This window comes from Colobus angolensis, unplaced genomic scaffold (genome assembly GCF_000951035.1).
Source record: "Colobus angolensis palliatus isolate OR3802 unplaced genomic scaffold, Cang.pa_1.0 Scaffold104, whole genome shotgun sequence".
Lineage (NCBI taxonomy): Eukaryota > Metazoa > Chordata > Mammalia > Primates > Cercopithecidae > Colobus > Colobus angolensis.
In genome coordinates this window covers 1,696,569-1,718,009 of record NW_012111364.1, presented here as the reverse complement: position 1 = coordinate 1,718,009, position 21,441 = coordinate 1,696,569, and the positions used below count along the sequence as shown (strand labels likewise).

Below are 21,441 nucleotides of genomic sequence, written 5' to 3'. Positions count from 1 at the left end.
ATTGCACAAGTATACATATGTAACAAACCTGCACGTTATGCACATGTACCCTAGAACTTAAAGTATAATAAAAAATAAATAAAGAAATAAATATATGTCAGAAACCAGTGTAAAGTCACACTGGGCAACAGGGATATGCCTGGAAGTCATTTTTACACCAGGAGAACTAGCAATAACAACCATACACAAAAATATCAGTGAACCACATATTATAAGCCTCAGATTTCAATCATGTAATTGGATCTCATCCTCTTTTAGTCAAATCCTAAAATGCTCATGCTCATTCCAATGCTACTAGTCACTAGGTAAAGTGTGATGAAAAAGGAGTTGGAATGGAGACAAAAGTCTCTTTTTTTACTGTTTTACTTTTATTTTTCCATATAGATGCCCAATTTTTCTAGTTAATACCAATACATATACAGGGCATTGGGGAGGGCTCTTAATTATCTTCCATTGATATATTTGCCTCTATGCATTACTACTGAGCTGCTTTAACTAACATTGTTCATAAAAATTCTTGTAGTTAAAATACCCTCTTTTTAAAATATTAAAAACTCAAATGAGAAAGGCAATACAGCCACATTGCTAAGATCTTTCCTATAGTCTTGAAAGGAGTCCTTGCAAGTGAGAGACACTGAAGTTGAAGATTCCTTGCCTTCAAGAGCATCTGCTTCTGTGCACACATCTTACTATAGCGTAATACTGGTCAGAGACCACAATTTAAAATACGACAGTTACTCGGGAGATTGAGGCAGGAGAATGGCTTGAACTCAGGAGGTGGAGCTTGCAGTGAGCTGAGATCCTGCCACTGCCTTCCAGCCTGGGTGACAGAGCAAGACTCCGTCTCAAAAAAAAAAAAAAGAATAACTTAATTACACAGAATTCTAACTATAGGCATAAAGGTAACTAAATGAAAAAATATGACTCATCAAAGTAAATAATTTAATTGGAGAATAAAACACTATGAATTCAACAAACATCTGCCATTTTCAGGAAATGACATATACATAATTGAAGATTAGTATCTTAGACACCAAGATATTTATGATTTTAACAGTTGTAAATATAATTTGTATCAATTTTATCAAATGTATTATATTCCAAATCCAATTATCTGTCTTTTCGGAGTGTGTTTATTAGGTTAAACTTGTACTGATTACGAACAACATTGTTATCCAATTATATAATTCAAGTTGTAGATTTCTATGTGCTGATTACCTCTATATTAAATTACCTTAAACCTTCATGCTCCTTGAGTTGCAGATTTTAAATAGAAGAGGAGGGTATGTATAAGCAGGAAAAGACTGGCTGAAGGAGTGTTGTCCAGAGAGATTTTTACAGGACTTTATTACTTGAGTCACCTAAGACTTGAGTCATTATTATTATTATTTTGGTACAGAAGGTCCCTGGGTGACTACTGAATCAGTAGAATAATTGAATAATTTATGTGTGTGTGTATGTGTGTATGCATGTATACAAGCAATATGATAATTATGGCTTTTATTTTAATTATTAGAATATTAAAATTTCTTTGGATGTGATTATAACTGATGTGAGCAACCAATTTAAAGCACAATTTTTATCAATCAATTCATTACTTTATTAGAAATCATGTTTTTGCCATGATAGTGTGCTTCACCAAAATCTACATTCAAATTATTAAAACAGAAGGAAATCATTATATCAGTAGTGCTAAACTTTTATACTGATTTTATGATAGCATCATCACTAATATCTAATGTCTCACCCTCATCCAAATGAACTTCCAAAATCTTAGAGTGCATGAATTGAATTCAAATCATCTTTACAACAAACAGATGTTTCATTTAAAACATTCTGATCACTCTGATATAAAAATGGCATTACTTGATCTTTTGGAAAAGTTCTTCTGCTAATGGAGTCAAGATATTAACAGCTATAACTTCATTAATAATACACATAAAGAAACTTGGAATTGAAAATGAACACTAATTTTGAAAAGTCATTTGATCTAAACGAAAAGTCATGCTTCAAAGAGTGATATGCAAAGAGACTTTCTGCATATTAAATGATTGCTTTGGGGCAGAGAATTAACAATTAATTTTAAAGCAGATGCTGATGTTTCTTCAGCATAGTTGTGTTTACTGATTTCTGCATAGTCAATGATATCACTAGAGCTCTCTTTGCAGATGGTAAATGTTCATAAATATTTCACACAGATTATGTATTCATCAACTCTTTAAGAAACAGAAATTGAGAACTATTTTTGTTTTGAAATTCAGATTATTTTCATTTAAAAGACATTTTATTTTTAAGCTATCTTTTGCTGAAAAGTGTTATTGCAAAATAAAAATCTATTGTAAAAGTAAATATTTATAAACTATATATTTAACAAAACATAAAACATTGAGGAAGTATATTCAAGCCACTCACTATACGTTCTTGGTAAAACTGCTCATGCTCTTTTTCTCACATACATTTCATGAACGTCTAACCTATGATTTGTCAATATCTCCACAGGCATTGCTGATTGGCATATTTGTGCCCCTTTGCAACTCTCAGAGAGCTCTGCAACCCAGACCACAGCATAATAGACTGGCATAAAAGGGATACCAATTCTTCAAAAGTTGTCACTTGTTTTTGTGTTTAAAAAACGTTGGAAAAGAGTTTATTTTTGGTCACATTTTAGGTATAGTGATTACCTATTAAAGTAAGATCTCTGTTCCTTGGATGTGTGTCTTATATATTACAAGAGGATAACACAGCAAAAGGTGGATTTAGAAATTGGAGGGTTGCCAAACACATCATCATCATTCTTTATTGCAATGCATTTATTAATAACAATACTTAAAATACAACAGTCCTGGGCAAATGCTAAATTGGGACAGAAGCTAGGACACCAGAAATAACCCTGAAGAGTCTTAGGTAAACCTAATTATTATGGTCACAGTAATCCTAAAACCCTGTGTGAACTAGTGCTTCGTACCTTTCTGACATCTGACTGCCCTTCACTCTGTTATAGTCTCCCTGGTCTTCTTGCTAATGTTTCCCAAACTTGTACAATATTTTCCAGTCACGATGCTTTTATGCATGCTGCTTTCTCTGCCTTAAAAGCTCTTCTTCAAAATGACAATGAGCTACCTCCTCATCTTCACATCTATACTCAGCCAGTCCTTCTCTGTCCACCTCATTTAAAAGAACAACCACAGAATCCTCACCAACAATGCACACTCCTTGTTCACATTCCCTGCTAATATATGTATATTTCACTTGTTTGTTAGTTTAGTATATGTTTTCCATCACTAAAATATAAGGCTGTGAGGGCAAGAGTTATTATCTGTTTTGTTCAGAGTAGACTGGCAGTGATAAGATTGTTCCTGGTATCTGGGAGCCACTGAATAAATGTTTTGAATCAATTTATCTGGTGTAGGTTGTCTTATTTTTACTTATTGGTAGCTATGATCATTTAACTGCCTGGAGCTGGAGGTAAATTTGAGCCAGTAATTTTACTATGTATGCTTAGATAACAGTAAATCGGAAGATATTTAAGTTAAATATGTTATTAAACACTTAACTCCTATAGAAAAAAATCAGAAAGGGATTATTTTAGTTCATTTGTGCTGCTACAAGAAAATAACTGAAACTGGATAATTTATAACAACAGGTATTTATTTCCCACATTTCTGGAGGCTGGGAAGTCCAAGATCAAGACACCAACAGATTTGTTGTCTGATAAGGCTTATTATCTGCTTCAAAGATGGCACCTTCTTGATGCATCCACTCATGGCAGAGGGATGAATGCTATATCTTCACATGGCAGTAGAGAGGGAAAGGAGAGAGTTAGTTCCCTTGAGCCATTTTATAAGGGCATTGATCCAACTCATGAGGGTGGAACCCTCATAAGCTAATCATTTACTCATTGCTCCACTTCTTAATATGATTGCGTTCGTGATTAAGATTCAACATAAATTTTGGAGAGACACAAGCATGCAAACCATAGCATTCTGCCTCTGCTCTCCCAACATTTACATTCTTCTGATACGTAAAATACATCCATTCTATCCCAGGAGCCCTAAAAGTCTTAACAATTTGCTGCATCAACTAAAAAGTCTAGAGTCCAGAGTCTCCTCTCACCATCATCTAAATCATATAGAGTTACCACTCAAGGTACAATTTATTTTGAGGAAAATTCCCCACCAGCTGTGGGCCTGTGAAATCAAGCAAGTTAGGTCCTTCCAAAATACAATGGTGGATGATAGAATGGACAATACCATTGAAAAGGGATAAATAGGAAGGAAGAAAGGAGTAACAGGTCCCATGTAAGTCCAATACCCGGCAAAGCAAACAACATTAACTCTTAAAACTGGGAAAAACAAAAACCAAATAACCCACTTTGACTATGCGTCCTGCCTTCTGGACACACTGTGCAGAGTTTAAGCCCCTAAGGCTCCAGAAAGCCCCATTCCTTCCATGGCTTTGCTGTGTGAAGCCCACACTGCGTTTCTTACATGTTAGAGTTAAATGCCGACAGCTCTCCCAGGCTGGCTTTACTAGCCTGGAGTCTCAGAGGTGGCCCAGCCCCCATAGCTCCACCAGGCATTGCCCTAATGGAGGCTCTCTGCAGGGGCCTGAACCATGTAGCAGTTCTCTGTCTGGGGCTTGGGGACCTCCAGGACCTCCCCATTCTTTGAAATCTAGGCAGAGGTAGGCATGCCTTCTCAGCTTTTGCACTCTGTGACTGCAGAGTTAGCACCAGCTGGATGCTGCCAACTTTTATCACCTCTGTCTCCCGAAGGGTGGCCCTGGTTGCACTGAGGCTCACTTTAGCCACAGATGGAGTGGCCCAGGAGTGCTGGACCAGAATGCATTGAGCAGAAACTTGAGGCAGCTCTGGGAAGTGAGCCCTGAGATCCCACAGGTGCTCTGAATCCCTCCTTTGAAGCCTTTCCGTCCTCAAGGCCCTGACACTGTGGGCCTGTGATGGGAGTGGCAGCCTTGAAGATTTCTGAAACATTTTCAGGGCCACTCTTCCATTGTCTTGATGAATAGCATTCTGGATTCCTTCTAGACATACTAATCTACTCATCCAACTTTCACTGGTGACACCCTTGGTGTTTTGTTGTGAACACTCTTTCTCTTTCTTTACAAACTGGTCAGCCTGAGAATTTGTCAAATCCTTAATTTTTGTTTCCCTTTTGATGACAAATTCTGTCATTAATTCATTTCTCTCTTCTCACATCTTACTATAAGCAGCCAAGGGAAGCCATGCCACACCCTCAATACTTTGCTTAGAGGTTTCTTTTACCAAGTATCACACTGTGGTATTTCATCACTCTCAAATTCAACCCCCCACAAAACAGTAGGACATGGATACAATTCGACCAAGTTCTTTGCCACTTCATAACAAGGATTGACCTTCCCCTGGTTGCGAATAACTTGTTCCTCGTTTTCCTATGAAACCTCATTACAATGGCCTTTCTTATCCATATTTCTAGCAACATTTTGTTCACAACCACGTAGGTAATCTCTAAGACTGAAGCTCTCTCTATGGTCTTCTTTCTTCTTCTTCTCTCCTCAACCTCTCCTCCTTCTCTTCTACCTCCTCTTACTCCTCCTCTTTCTCCTCCTCCTCCTCCATATTGTAGCCTCTACCCATTCCATAGCACTGTCTACGTTTTTAGGAATTTGTTACACTAGCACCTCAATCCTCAGTACCAATTCTGTCTCAGTCCATTCTGGCAGCTATAACAAACTACTTTAGACTCTAAAGTCTAAAAGTCCATAAAGGGTAATTTATAAACAACAGAAATGGTTTGATTTCACAGGGGTACAGCAGAAGAGCAATTTAGCTCAGGATGGATCATATCTTGAGTCTCATCCATATCTGATTTAGAAGATATTTAGATGAGACTCCAGATTAGAGATTTTTGAGTCAGTATTAAAACAAATTAAGACTTTGGGAGCTATTGGGATGGAATGAATTTAATGTATCTGTATGTAAGAAGAACATGAATTTTGGGGGATCCAGTCCAGAATGCTATGGTTTGAACATTCATATGTCTCCAAAACTTAGTGCCCAATGCAATAGTATTAGGAGGTGGGATACTGAGGATGTGATTAGGTGATGAGGACTCTGCGCTTATGAATGGGATTAGTGCCTTCATAAAGGGGCTTGAGGAAACTAGCCAGCTGTTTTTCTACCCTTCTGCCTTCTGGGGACTCAGCATTAATTCCCTCCAGAGGATGCAGCAAGAAGACACCACCTTGGAAACAAAAAGTGAGCCATTAGCAGATACCAAATCTCCTGGTCCCTTGATCTTGGACTTCCCAGGTTCCAGAACCGTGAAAAATACATTTTTTTTTTTTTTTTTTTTTTGGTAATTAGCCAGTCTAAGGGATTCTGTTATAGCAGCCAGAACAGAATAAAACACAAGTTAAAGCACATACACAAATACGAACCGGTCATTTCAAATGGCCAATTCAGAACGTGTTTGTTTCTTTAGAGTGTTTCAGCAATTTTGATAGGCAATAGTTTTTAAACAGTGACACATAGATCTCTAGTCTAATTGTTATTTGGCCTTTGTTGGTGAGATAGATAATAAAAGTTAGACTTTTCAACATCTTTAAAATCATAGTGCATTTGAGGATGCATGTAAAAAGTGACTAAAATCTACTATGACTCAAGGGGGGAATTTGTGTGAAAGACAAGCAATTATGCGACTTTATTAATTGTGGTAACATATTTTTGTTACTTTTATTAATCTGTAGATCTTTAATTTAGAAGCATGAATCAATTTTCAAACTCTATCACTCCAGTGACCAAGGCAGAATCAGAATTATGCTTACACATTTAATTGGGGGAGAGCTTGCAGAATCATCTGCATTTTATTTTATGATTAATCATGAGAAGGAGAGAGTTGAGTGCTTCACTTTCATATTAGTAAAGAAAAATTTTTATTTTTGAAATTTGCAAAAGCGCTCAATTAAATTTTGATGAACATTTCCTTAGCCTTTTGAGGATTCTCTTCATTTCTGTGTCATAATTTCATAACAAGAGGCATATGTAAAAGGTCATAAGCTCGGATTCAGGAGAGATTTTACTTAAATAAAATATGGTAGAAATTTGGTTATATAAAATGATATTTTAAATTAAGAAGGTAATGAAATCTGTGGAGTCTGTTATGCATTTTCTAAATTATACATTTATTTTAATAGGAGAATGTATTCCAAAGTTTCACTATAGAAATATGCATGATATTTGAAATATGTAAATCTGTAGGTTGACTGTTGCATTATAGTTTTAAAATTATGTGTCTTTTGTATTTAGTTCAGGTAGATGAAAGCAAAGATTTCTAAGAGCAGCTTTCTCACAAACAATTAATTATTCTTAATTATCCTGATCAATCTGAAAAATAATGTACATATTTTAAAGTTAACTTGTATTTTATTTCAATTCAATAAGTACTTCCTATTTCTCACTTAAAATTTTAGAAATAATGTGAGACTAGACCATCTGTATTTTCATGAAGATTAGACTCAGAAGGGGAAAAGTAATGTCACAAGTATACAAAAAACTTGATATGAACTTTTCATAAGTCACATTAACATGTGAAGTTGGTGTACAGCTAGAGCTATATATACTTATTTTAATGTAGTGAAGGAAAATATATTGCTATGTAAAACCCAAGAGTAATTTATATTTTATATTTCATCTCTTCTAGCTAACCTATACCTCCAAATAATGTATTCAATTATATCACAACATATTCCATTAGGAAGGAAACAATGATTTGAAATAGACTATTGTTTCAGACACCTTGAAACAGAATAGTCAGGATCAGGGAGAGATGATTTATATAAGGAGATAGAATGGAAACACATAATACACACCCATTTCTGTTTTAAAAATAATTAAAGATAAAAATGAAATGCCCAATAAGTTTTAGTATTTGCCAGAAAGTTTAGAATAGGAATGGTTTTAGTTGAAGAAAGTTATTTCCTCTTATAAACAAAGTTTTTGAAAAAAAATAAAGTTGGGATAAAACAAGAGTTGTATACCAAAAGAATACATCAATCTGGTGTGGTAAAAAGGAAAAAAAAATTTGAAAGAATCTGGAAGAATGAATAACTGCAGGTTTAAAGTGACAGATAAAATGCATACTACACTTACAAGAGTATGCATTCAAAAAATCTATTGTTAGCATTGGAAAAGTAATACACTAGAAATGGTGATAAAACTAAAATGTATAAATCACCAAGAGTATCAGAGTAATAGGGAGACTTTATGAAATAGAGCAACTTCTAAAGCCATACATTGAAAGGGAATCACTGCAATAGGACACTCTTAGCATGATGAGGGGCAATACAGCTATAAACAGGGTTGGGAGGAGATCAGTCACTGGGTTCAAAGAAATGACAACATCATAGCCTGGTCAGAGTCCCCATTCTGAGCAACTACCTGTGGCATTTGCCTTTAGGATAAACGAAGACTAGCTCTCTAATAGAAGTCTGAGTCTGACACTAGGGATGCAGTGTGGGCATCAGTATCAGAGGCAAACAGGACATTCTCATGGTAATCAAGATGAAGCTAAAAGTTCAACACAAATATTTAAGTTCATTTTTTAAAACAAACTTTTGACATTGAATATTTTCAGCCAGGCAATTCTACCCATAGCCACTGATTCCATAAAAATATTTGAACATACTTTCAAGAATATGCAGATAAATTGATAGATATTGATGTAGTATATTTGGTAATAATTGTAAAACACAGGCAATCTAAATATTCACCAGTAATGGGAGGGCCCACATAATTATGGAATATGCAGCAGTTAGAAAAATGAAACTGATCAATATCTACTGAAACGGAATAATGTGTATCACCTGCTTTAGAGTACAGAAAGGAAGTTGCAAGCCAATATAAAATCTATATTCTGTTATGTAAAAAACTATCTACTTATCTTTCTAAAATATATGTGTGTGTGTGTGTGTGTGTGTATAAATACAGTATAGATAGATAGGAATATGCTCATTTACATGTGTATTAGATTGTTTGGTAAGATACACCAAACAACCACTCCTAATTTCTGAGGAGTAGTAGTGCTCAAAGTGGGACCATTAAATTTTTTTCTAAATAATATTTATTGTAGTGTAGGCTTTTTACAGTTACATATATTACTTTCATTTTTTTAAATATCTTAAGATAGAGCAGAAGATAATAGGATGCCTGGAATTGAAAGAGTAGAAGGAAACATGTAGTACGTATTTAAAGGGTAGTAGGAAAATCGTGAAATGAGAGAATAGGGCTAAAATCAAATTTATTCCAATGTATTTACATAGAGCTACACAATAGTCATGTTTTTATTAATTACTAATTCATATTTGTACAAATAATACGGATAATAAGCCACATTCATTGAGGGCATGCTATGTGGTAAGCACATTGTTATTTGCTTCATAGGCATTATCCCATTTAACTTCACAACTATCCTGCAAGGCAGGCACAAATACTCACTTTACAGATAAGATAATGAAGTCACACAGAGGTTAAACTATAAGGCTTGTAATTAACAGAGCCATTTGACCTCTTGTTTATGAAATATAGGAAAATCCTGGATTAACTTAGTTTGATTCAACTTATAGGGGTCTTGGAATGGCAACAGTTTTGAATGCACAATATCCTAATTCTACAGAAGAGCTACTTTTTTGAATTCCAGAGAAGATTAAACGACAAGAAAAAGAGCCATTCTGACTGAGCTTCTGAGTTTACAATACTTTACTTTTGCTTGGCTTTATCTATATGGGGACTTCCTGCATGTAGCTAGCTCACTTAGCCAACAGTCTGATCATGATCCTCTAGATTCTGGAGTGTGGAGCTTGACAAAGACATTGTTCTGAACTTAATTTCTGTGGTGAGTCTGTCATCTACAGGAAGGAGGTTCTGCAGACTGCTGCTCAGCATTGGGAAACTGATCCCAGACAGCAGGCAGCAAGGCAGTAGAAGAAAGAGCTGAATATAATACTGAAAACTATGCTAATTAATTATACTTTATGGATGTATTTTTTTTGTATCAGACACTATGGTACAAATTTTATTCTGAGCTTTTAAAAGAGTACAATTAAAATATTTGGTTTCTGGTTCCTGAGAATGAGATGTAAGACTTATTTTAAATCAACTGCTTTTTAAAAAAAATATGAAGCAGGCATAAAGCTTATAGAGCTTCTGTCCACTTCATGTAGTCTAATGTTTACCCTCATGTTGATAGAAAGAAAAGAGGTCAATGAAAGAAAATGACATTAATTATTTAACTAAACCAAGTTAATGATAATTTGTTTAGGTACATACTAGTGACATCAAAAGTATACAGTTTACGTTTAAAAATATATTTTATTTTACTAGATCTTACCTGTTAACAATGAAGTATAAGAGAGTGATAGTGATTAGATTTTGTAAGTAATAAATCATATGATTTTTTTGATTAACCCATTTATGCTGGAGATTGAAATTTTTAAAATTTAATTTGAATTTAAAAATCAGATCTTGGTGATGATGTTGAGCTGTAGGATATAAATAACTCCTACATGCTTAGTGTTCCAATAATGGAACACTAGGCATAAATGGGCTAACTAGCTCTTTACTTTCTCTTTTTTTTTTTTTTTTAATATAAGAAGTACAAAAAAGAGAGTGGTTCTTCAAATACATGGTGTGGCATTTTTCAAACTGACATTCACCTAGTTTGTCTCTCTGTGTGTGTGTGATTATTATCATTATTAGTACAATAAGGAGCATTACTTCACCATATTTAGAAAGAAGAAAAATCTGCTAGAAATGAACTATTTGGAAAAATAGTATTTGCACTGGTTTCTCTTATGTAGTTGATATTTCATTCTTATGTACTAATATGCTGCTGTATTCAAATAACATTATTTGATATGTCCGGCAGCTTATTTAATTAATTAACATTAATTGAGTTAATGGTAATAATATTATCCTTGGACTTACCCTGGCATTGGTCCATTTCCAGCAAGACTGTAAACCTGACGAGGATTTAGTAGATACTGGAATTTTCTGTAAATTCTATAAAGGTGAAAATATGGGAAAAAGTCAATAATATTCAATACTTTTAAAATAAGTCATGTCTCTCAGTGTTATAAACATATATAGTTGCAATTAATTATGTAATTTAATTTAAAATTCTATCAATTTAGTAAATTTTGAATCAATAATATCAGAAGTCCAACAGCTCAATAGGAACTAATGGTTTTTTAAAATGTTTAGTTGTCACTATTAAGGCAATATAGTTCATAAGTTAGAAATATTGCTTGCATCCTTAATATGCATATGCATTTAGAATATTCTCTAACCCTCCTTTGAGCATTATTTAGCTAATTAGATTTCAAATAAATACATATTTTTTAAATATTTTAGTATAAAATGGCTTAAATATCTTCTCTCAATAAATCCTTGTGAATAATTTGTCCTCTATAGATCTCTAATAGATCTGAAAATTATCTATCCCCTATATGAAATGGGACTGTATATTGTATATATGTACATGTAAGCGAAGAATGTAGCCTCATCTGGCCTAATCATTTCATATAAACAAGATCTTGACCAGTCATCTCACAAAATTGCTAAACTGTCTTAGCAGCATATATTAAATAATTCTTTTTTTCTAAAAGAAAACAATCTTTATAAATAAATGCGATAAAAATGTTTCTATGCATGCACATATCTCACATGGTATGAATGCTTAGACAGATATTAAAAGTAAAGAGATAAATAGTACATCAAAAAGTTAATTTACCACAATCAGGCATTATTCCTGGGATAAAAGTTTGGCTCAACATACACAAATCAGTAAATGTGATTCACCACATAAACAGAATTAAAAGCCAAATCCATATAATTATCTCAACAGATGCAGAAAAAGCATTTAATAAAATACAAAATCATTTCATTAAAAATAAAATCCTCAACAGACTAGACATCAAAGGAACATCCCTCAAAATAGTAAAAGCCATCTATGACAAACCCACAGCCAACATCGTACTGAACGAGCAAAAGCTGGAAGCATTCCCCTTCAGAACTGGAACAAAACATGCCCACTCTCACCACTCCTATTCAACATAGTTGTGGAAGTTCTAGTTAGAACAATTAGACAAGAGAAAGAAATAAAAGGTATCCAAATAAGAAAATAAGTCAAGCTCTCTCTCTTCACTGATAATGATTCTACACTCAGAAAACTCAAAATTCCACCAAAAGGCTGCTAGAACTGAAGAATTTTAGCAAGGTTTCAGGGCACAAAATAAATGTATAAAAATCAACAGCACTTCAATAACATCCTGGCAGAGTCAAGTCAAGAATACAATATCATTTACAATAGCCACACACACACAAAATGAAATACCTAGGAATACAACTGAACAAGGAGGTGAAAGCACTCTACAAGGAGAACTACAAAGCACTGCTGAAAGAAATCAGAGATGACACAAACAAACGAAAAAAAATTCCATGCTTATGGAAGAATCACTATTGTTAAAATGGCTACTCTGCCCAAAGCAATTTACAGATTTAACACTGTTTCTACGAAACTAGCAATGTTGTTCTTCAAAGAGTTAGAAAAAAACTCTTCTAAAATTCATGTGTGACCAAAAAAAGAGCCTGGATAGCCAAATCAAGCCTAAGCTAAAAAGAACAAAGATAGAAGGATCACACTATAAGGTTACAATAACAAAAACAGCATGGTACTGGAACAAAATCAGACACTCAGGCCAATGAGACAGAATAGAAAACTCAGAAATATAGCTGCAAACCTTCATCTGATCTTCAACAAGGCCATCAAATACAAACAATAGGGAAAGGACTTCCTATTCAATACATATACTGGAATAACTGGCTAGCCATATGCAGAAAAATGAAACTGGACTCTTATCTTTCACCACATAGAAAAATTAACTCAACATGGATTAAAAATTTAAATGTAAGACCCCAAACTGCATTTCTAAAAGAAAACCTAGGAAATATCCCACTCGACATTGGCCTTGGCAACACACTTTTATTAAGTCCTCAAATTGCAACAAAAACAGAAATTGTTTAAGCTACAGAGCTTCTGCATAGCAAAAGAAACTATCAACAGAGTAGAGACAACCTGCAGAATGGGAGAAAATATTTGCAAACTGTTCATCCAACAAAGGTATAATATCCAGAATCTATAAGGAACTTAAATCAATGAGAAAAAAGCAACAACAAATAGCCCCATTAAAAATGGGCAAAATAAATGAACAGACACTTCTTAAAAGACATACAAGCAGGAGAAAAACATATGAAAACATGCTCATCATCACTAATCATCATAGAAATGAAAATTAAAACCACAATAAAATACCATCTCACACCAATCAGAATGGCTATTATTAAAAAGTCAAAAACCAGTGGATGCTGGCAAGGCTGCAAAGAAAAGGAAATGCCTCTATGCTGTTGTGGTGAATGTAAATTAGTTCAGCCATTGTATAAAATGGTTGGAATATTCTTTTAAAAACTTCAAACAGATCTACCATTCAACCCAGTAATCCCATTATTGGGTGTAAACTCGAAGGAAAACACACCATATACCAAAAAGATACATACACTTTTATTTTCATTCCCGTTCTATTCACAAGAGCAAAGACATGGAATCAACCTAGGTATCCATCAATGGTGGGCTGGATAAAGGAAATGCCGTACATATATAGCATGGAATACTACACAGCCATTACAAAAGAATGAAATCATGTCCTTTGCAGCAATGTGGATGGAGATGAGGGCCATTTCCCTAAGTGAATTAACACAGAAACAGAAAATCAAATACTGCATGTACTGCATGCAATGTTAAGCAGGAGCTAAACATTGAGAACACACAGACATAAACATGGGAACAATAGACATGGGAGACTACCAGAGTGGGAAAGGAAGGAGTGGAGGAAGATATGAAAAAAAACTACCTATTGGGTACTATGCTTGCTACCTGAGCATAATATACTCATATAACAAACCTGTACATATACCTCCTGTATCTAAAATAAAAGTTGAAATTAAAAAGATTTTTTTAAAGTTAAGGGATATATTTAGGTTACTAAATTGGTTTTATACACATATGAAAATATGATTATATATTTTATAAACACTTTCTTATAATATTTACTGATAAAATTCTCCAAATTCAGTATGTAATATCTGCCTATATCACCTAGAGTTGTTCTCAATACCCTCTTTTCCCTGGCACCTGAACTTACTAGTGGACAATTCTGTGCCTTCCTAAAAGAAAACCTAGGAAATACCCTATCTGACGCTGTCCTTGGCAACAAACTTTAAAAAATGCCTATCAAACCTGGCTATTCTATCCCACTGCCTTAGTTAAGGTCTTCAAGTTCTTTCACCAACTTTATAAAATTCTTGGCAACCCAGCTCTCCTCTATGCTATTGTCTAAGTACAGTCATGCCTTATCCATGATGCAAAGTTTATGCCAGTGTCCAGTTATTCACAATATAAAATTCAGACATCTTCACAATTCAGCCACAGTTTATCTCTCATCTTTCCCCTCTTTCTCCTTACATTGTCATCCTGGTAAATTCCTCTTCGTTGACACCCTGCCATTTCACAAGTCTGTCTTTCTCCTTCTTTCATCGGGCAAACATCTATCATATAAGAAACAATACAAAGGCTACTTCTTCTCTAAAGACTTCTTGGTCTTCAGAGATAGTTATCTCTTTCTCTGAACTTCAATAGAACTTTTATTTTAAACATTTCTAGTTTAACCTGTAATATATAGTATTGCAATAGATCTATTTATGTCCCTGCCTCTCTGCATGACTGTGCCTTATGCCTCTTATTCCCAGTCACTAGCAGCAGAGTTTGGATTCAACTAAGCGTTGCTGCCTGAACACATATGTGAACATTTTCAGACTTATTGACTGATATGGAAAACTTTATGTGGATTTATGATTCTGTGACCTTTTGCAACTTGTCTAACATATCAAAGTCAAAAAAGCCAAGAAATTTGGAAAAGAAAACACTGAATGGGATCACCTTGTGAAAGGTGCCTCTAATGCAGGCAGAAAAATTATGTTTGCATTCAAAACAGATCACCTTTAAAACATATTTACATTACAATTGATTTTGCGTGGTCCCAGTCAATGAATAAAGAACAAAACACAAGTGAATGTGTATAGAGAAGAGTTCAAAGTTGAAGCCTCCAGTAAGTTTAATTTCCTTAAGATTTTAGTGTAACTATATATATGTATATGTATTTTTTTAATTTAGGGAAAATTATTTATATGTACTGGCAGAAAGAGAAGGCAAATATTCAATTAAGGGTCATTCTACATGATTCATATTATCTTAATTTGAGAAAAAATTATTTTCCTTTGAAAATATTATTTTTCTCTTCAGGCTTCGATTTTCTGTAATTTCCAATGTGGATTTAAGTCTCATCTAATTATTTGTGGAAAGCTTTCTTTTTTGTTCAAGCTATCAATAATATATACAGCTAACAGACTGTAAGTAGCAAAGAAGAAAGTAATTTCAGCATCATTATTTAATTATTATTTTATGAATAAAGCTATTCCCTTTAATAAAGCATTGGGAATATTTTTAATTATTAAAACATTATTTATTTAAAATAATTTCTATCACGTTTATAGGAGTAAAACATAACTAGATATTGATGAAAAGAAAAAATCTTATACTCTTTTTATTTTATTTTATTTTATTATTATTACTATTTTTGAGACAGAGTCTCACACTGCCACCCAGGCTGGAGTACAGTGGCACGATCTTGACTCACTGCAACCTCCCAGGTTCAAGCGATTCTCCTTGCCTCAGTCTCCCAAGTAGCTGGGATTACAGGAGCCCATGACCATGCCTGGCTAATTTTTTTGTATTTTTAGTACAGACGGGGTTTCACTATGTTGGCCAGGCTGGTCTCAAATTTGTGACCTCATGATCCATCCACCTCAGCCTCCCAAAGTGCTAGGATAAAAATCTTACACTCTTTAAAGCAACAATGTTTTGTTGATTCAATAATGAAAAGCATTCTTCATTTCATGGAAAGAAAGCTAGAAATTTAAATGGTAGAAAAAATTACTTTATTCATGGAAACATTTCTTTTTTTTTTTTGGAAACATTTCAACTTTGCTATTTGGTGAACCACAAAGGAAATTTGTTATGCTATTGTCATGTTTGTTATGAGTGCTTTCATCTGCTTGCTTATTTTTGGTTGAGATTAGGAGAGGTTTCTAAAAAGCATTAAGGCAGGTATAACTGCATTTTTGTTCATGAATGTCATCTTTAGTAAGACATAAGATTTAGCCTTCAATGTAGTGATTTTCATATTTGTATTAAATAATATAATTTAAGCATTCATTCATTACAGAATAAAATGTTATCAGCCAGAATGCTGAAATACCTGATAATGCAACTCATTAGTATTCAGATTAAATATATTGTACTTCTCCAGGAAATATGGCATCATGTTCTCCAAAAAGCATATGCAGAAAATCATTATAATATATTTTGCCTAGGAGTTGGGTATAAATTCTGTTCCTCAGTACTGAGTTATGATTTACCTGGACTCATCTTGGTAATCATTTAGAGAACCAATTTTCATTCAACAGTATTTATGAAGCCAGACTCTCTGTTAGGGGATAGGGGTGATAGGTAGGGTAGAGAGAATTCAAACACCTGAGCTATAATAATAAAAATAGTTACAAAAGGCCATTGTATTAAAATTTCAATCCTAAAAACAAGATCATATAATCATATTACATGCTAGCATCATTTATTTTGCATTAAAATTAGCAGAGAGGAATAATTGTTTTTAAGCATTTTTACATTATCGTTTTGTCTATTTTTTAACATATATGTGAAATAGACACTAAAATTAATTTAAAAACATACCGTTCTCCTTGTTTTCCACCACTTTTGGGGTTCACAAAAACTAAAAGTGGGTGAGTACCAGGCACAGGAGTGATCTATAAGAAAAATTATATATATGGAAAAATTATTAGGCCCATTATATATGAATAAGACTCCTTGTTATTTCTAAATTATAAAATACCAATACATAATTTCAATAATATTACTTTCTGCAATGTGTGTGTGTGCGTGTGTGTGTGTGTGTGTGTGGTGTGTTCAACAGGAAAACTTCCTCCACAAAGAAAGGCATGCCTATCTAGGTAGAGGGCAGAGGGGAAGGCAGTCAGGAAGAGGGAATAACATTTGTTAATTCCTGTAAGAGGAAAACAAACGTTACGATTTTCAGACAGTAAGTGAATGAGCCAAAATAAAGCAGAATTTGAGGGAAAAGGGATGAGAAGCAAAGAAGGAGATCAACTTATAGAGAGCCCTCCTTTTATGCAGGAGTCCTAAGTGAGAGTTTTGAGGATATGTGGAATCCATCTTCCCAACCACCTGTGAACTAGAAAGAAACTCAGTAAGATCCTTTGAGGTCCCTTTTGGCCTAAGAGTCCTTATCTACACAATTTGTTCAGTGCTTTCTTTTCCTGCTTGCTGAATAGGTTGCTAGATAATCAAGTCTATTTGCTAAATAGAGTCCATTAACTATTGATCTCTCTTTCAGGTAACAGGAATTGACTTGACTATACGTCATGTGCTACTGCTTTCATCACAACTCAGCTCTCCGTTGAACAAGAAAGGCAAAGTTTCTGTCCTAATGGAGCTTATATTATAGTGGAGAGATATACAATAAACAAATACATATTTAGTAATGAAACATGCCATGATGGGAAATAAAGCAGGTAAGGTGATGGCACGTATTTGTATGGGTAGAGTTGTCTATTACCTGAGTCCAATGTTAAATAATAGACTTTTTAAAATAAAAGTATTCCTATTTAATATAACCCTATATAACACCCATCTGAATACAGTTTGATGAAAAAAAAATTTAATAACAAAAGTATTCAGCTAATTGAGTCATCTAAATACTAAGTGAAACAGTTTTGGATCAATCTGCTTTTTTGAAAGTAGATTCAAATTATCTTTACTGCAGTGTTATTTCTCCCCTAGAAAGTATTCTTAAATATTTAATGAAACAATTAAAAACACTAATTTTTACCATATCATGCCCTTCCTTCCTGCCTGTTTAACTATATAAGTTAAAATATTCTACTAACATATTTTCCTCCACTTATTTAGTAAAATGGCATTTTTCTAATGAGAACAGGCAACAGGGAAATGTTAAAATCTTCACATTACCGAAATGGGAAGACTGAGTGAGATACTCGTAATTTTTCTATTCGTATCTAACTAGCTCTCATTATAATTACTGTGTCTGTTTCTATTTTACTTTCCATCGCAAAGAGGACAAAGTTTCTTTCTTCCTAATTTGTCTCCAATTCAGCTGGGAGAAGGATAAGCAGGAGAAACTTCTGCACTAACTTCCCGGGTCTCCCCTGAACCAAATGTGTGCTATCAATTAATGTATATAAAGTGCCTATCATCTTTAAGCCATGGTGGCTCAGATTGCAATGGGTACCGCTTCCTCCCATTAAAAACTAAAATGAAAAACAAACAAAAAAAAACACCAAAAAACAACTATATTTAAAAACCTGTGTTCGATCTTCTTTATTTCTCATCCTATTACAAAGTTGAAACTCCTAACGTTTTCATAAGCAAATACACAATAATAAAGAGATGTAGTTTTAGTTGACTTTTTGGTCAATTTGGGTTGTTTCTAAGTAGAAATGGGAATCTCAAGGTAAATAGATTTTTAAGCATGAGCAAAGTATTAAATCTGAACCCCAAATACTCATTAGGATGAGTTTTCCTTTTCTCCCTAAAGTCAACATTCATTTTATAACTATATGAGATTATATAAAAATTCATACTGAGTCCAATATATCAAATTATTTTCAAACTATTCTTTGAAATGTCTTTCATAGATATTTAATTTTTAGAATATTTATAGATATCACTATAAATTATTAAGTAAAGGGGAATTAAAATTGTGTTTTAAGTTATATACTGTTATGAACAAATATGCCACTGGAATAGATTATAGTCTGTAAGGCATCTCAAAATAAAATACAAAATCTTGATGTAATTTTTAGGGGTAGTTAAACAGAAAAACAGATTAAATGTTTAGAAAAATCAGTGAATTTAAAGAGCTTAGAACAATGATGATATTCCACAAGTGGCAAATGTTGAATATTCAATATGGATATACAGGAATAATATCAATCAATTAGCAACCATTATTTTACATAATACTTTTCTCATTATTGAGTATGAGTGCATTTTCAGATAGTCCTAACATATAAAGTATGAGATAAGTAAAATTGTAGATATTATCACATGCAGTCTTTCAATTACTTAATTTGATCTGACTGTTTGATTGCAGATTCTGGTTTTCAGAGAGGTCACTCAGTTAAGAACTATCTTTGCATTGTATTGCAACGCAAAATATGTCTACTGATAAAATGAATATAAGTAGTTTTATTAGTTTCTGAAACTCAGTACATCTGATTTTGGTGAATAAAGTTTTATGGAAATATCTTACATTAATATTTTGTAAATTTTACAGTAATATTTTTATTTTTTTAATCTTAAATTTCCAGAAAAGTTGCAATGACTCTATAATTAACTTTTTCCCTCAGCCACTTGAGAGTAAGTTGCCAAAATTCTGCTCCATCACTACCACTCCCATTTACATTAGTATTTCCTACATATGAAAACATTCTCATATATACATATATATAGATATATATATACAATACAACCATCAATAACAGAAAATTAATATGATTCTGGACTAGTTTTGTGGAAAAAAACTATTATTGGGACAACTGATGAAACCTAAATGGGATCTGAGCTACCAATGTAGTTAGGTACCAATGTTATACTGAAGCTTACTAATTTTCTTTTGAACTGTATCTAATCTGTCTATGAATTTAGAAATGTCACTTTCATGAAACAATTGTGAAATAGGATGTAAAACTCAGTTATTCTGAAAACATATTTATTACCATCCTAAAATATTGTGTCCCTTTTGTGATAGATTTTGGTGGAGTAGGAGGTGAAAGACAAAAACACAACTATATCAGAAATTCTGTCCGCTTAAAACTATTCATTCTTTGAAGTACATATTTATACAGCATTTGAGATCATCTGAAGTAGAACAGCATATAGAACAGATGACATCCTAGTTGATTTGTTTAAAGCATGAAAGAACCCTGAACCTGCTCTCAATCTCCCGTGACTCTTCCATTGTGTTTGAGGCTCTCTACAGAACCGAATGTCTTTTCAAAACAGTTAAACAATAAATGAGATAGAGTAATATGGTATCACATGCAAAAAAAAAAAAAAAAAACTGATGAAGAGAGAAAGTGTTTGGAAAGATTTTATAGCATCTGTGGTTGTTGAAATCTTGAAGAATGGTCATAAATTTGATGTGCAGAGCATTCCAGGAGACTGTTCACGCTGGATTCTCCACCATACTGAATAGAATTCATCATGTAAAATCTTATTTAATCATATAAAGGGCCAGTTAAAAATAGTACATTTAAAGAGCATGATTTTAGAGTTAGACTGGTTTTGAATCCCAGTTCAATCACTTCTCTTTATATACACACTCTGTTCTTTAATGATCTCATCTTATCTGATGGCTGCCATCAATGCCTTTCACTTCCAAATTCATGTCTGTCCTTTCTTCTAATTTCTAGGTTCACATATTGGTCTATCTACTTGATATTTTTATTTGGATATCTAACAGCAACAGAAATTTCCTTCTAAACATTCATACAGATGCTCCCCTATCTCAGTCAATGGCAATTTCATCATTTAAGTTGCATGGTCCAAACTATTAATATATTGGAGAAGTTCCTGACTCCTCACTTTTCTTGTAAACCCTGTAGTAAATTCATCAGCATATCTTTTGCTCTTTCCTCAAAATATATGTAGAATCCCATCACATCTCTCTATTTCCACTGCTCCATCCTAATAAGCCTACATCCTATAACCCCTGAATAACTTCAACAGTAATCTACTGGACTCTTGGCTCCCCAGCAATCTAATCTTTATAAGAGTAAGCCTTTTAAAACACCATTCAATCATGTAACTCCTCTGCTCATCCCTCCCACCAATATCTTCTCATCACACTTAGATCAAAAGTCAGTCTTTAGTGAAGCCTTCAAGCCTTTAAAAATTCTCATCCCTATTACTTCTCTGAATTACTTGCTTACCACTTTCCATCTTGCCCACCCTACTCCAACTACAGTTCTTACTGACCCCAGAACTCTCCAGGCATATACTTACCTTAGGGCTGTCCATTATCCATATATCCAAATGACCAACTGCTTCAACTCTTTTAAGTCTTGACCCAAATATCACTTTATTAATGAGGCCTAATCTAGCCACTGTACTTAAAATTATAGACAATTCTGACTCTCAGCCCTGATACTTCTTA

The 21,441-nt window shown here is 33.7% G+C and overlaps 1 protein-coding gene across 2 annotated transcripts in view; it reads right to left on the bottom strand.

Moving 5' to 3' along the window:
* Positions 1 to 21,441, bottom strand: part of DGKB (diacylglycerol kinase, beta 90kDa) — a 766,018-nt gene that overhangs the window by 459,758 nt on the left and 284,819 nt on the right. For both annotated transcript variants that reach the window (XM_011942803.1, XM_011942812.1), the window contains 2 exons: positions 16,917 to 16,990; positions 10,982 to 11,056 (listed from right to left, as the gene is read on the bottom strand). In XM_011942803.1, coding sequence (XP_011798193.1) covers positions 10,982 to 11,056; positions 16,917 to 16,990 — 149 coding nt within the window. The remainder of the gene's footprint in view (positions 1 to 10,981; positions 11,057 to 16,916; positions 16,991 to 21,441) is intronic.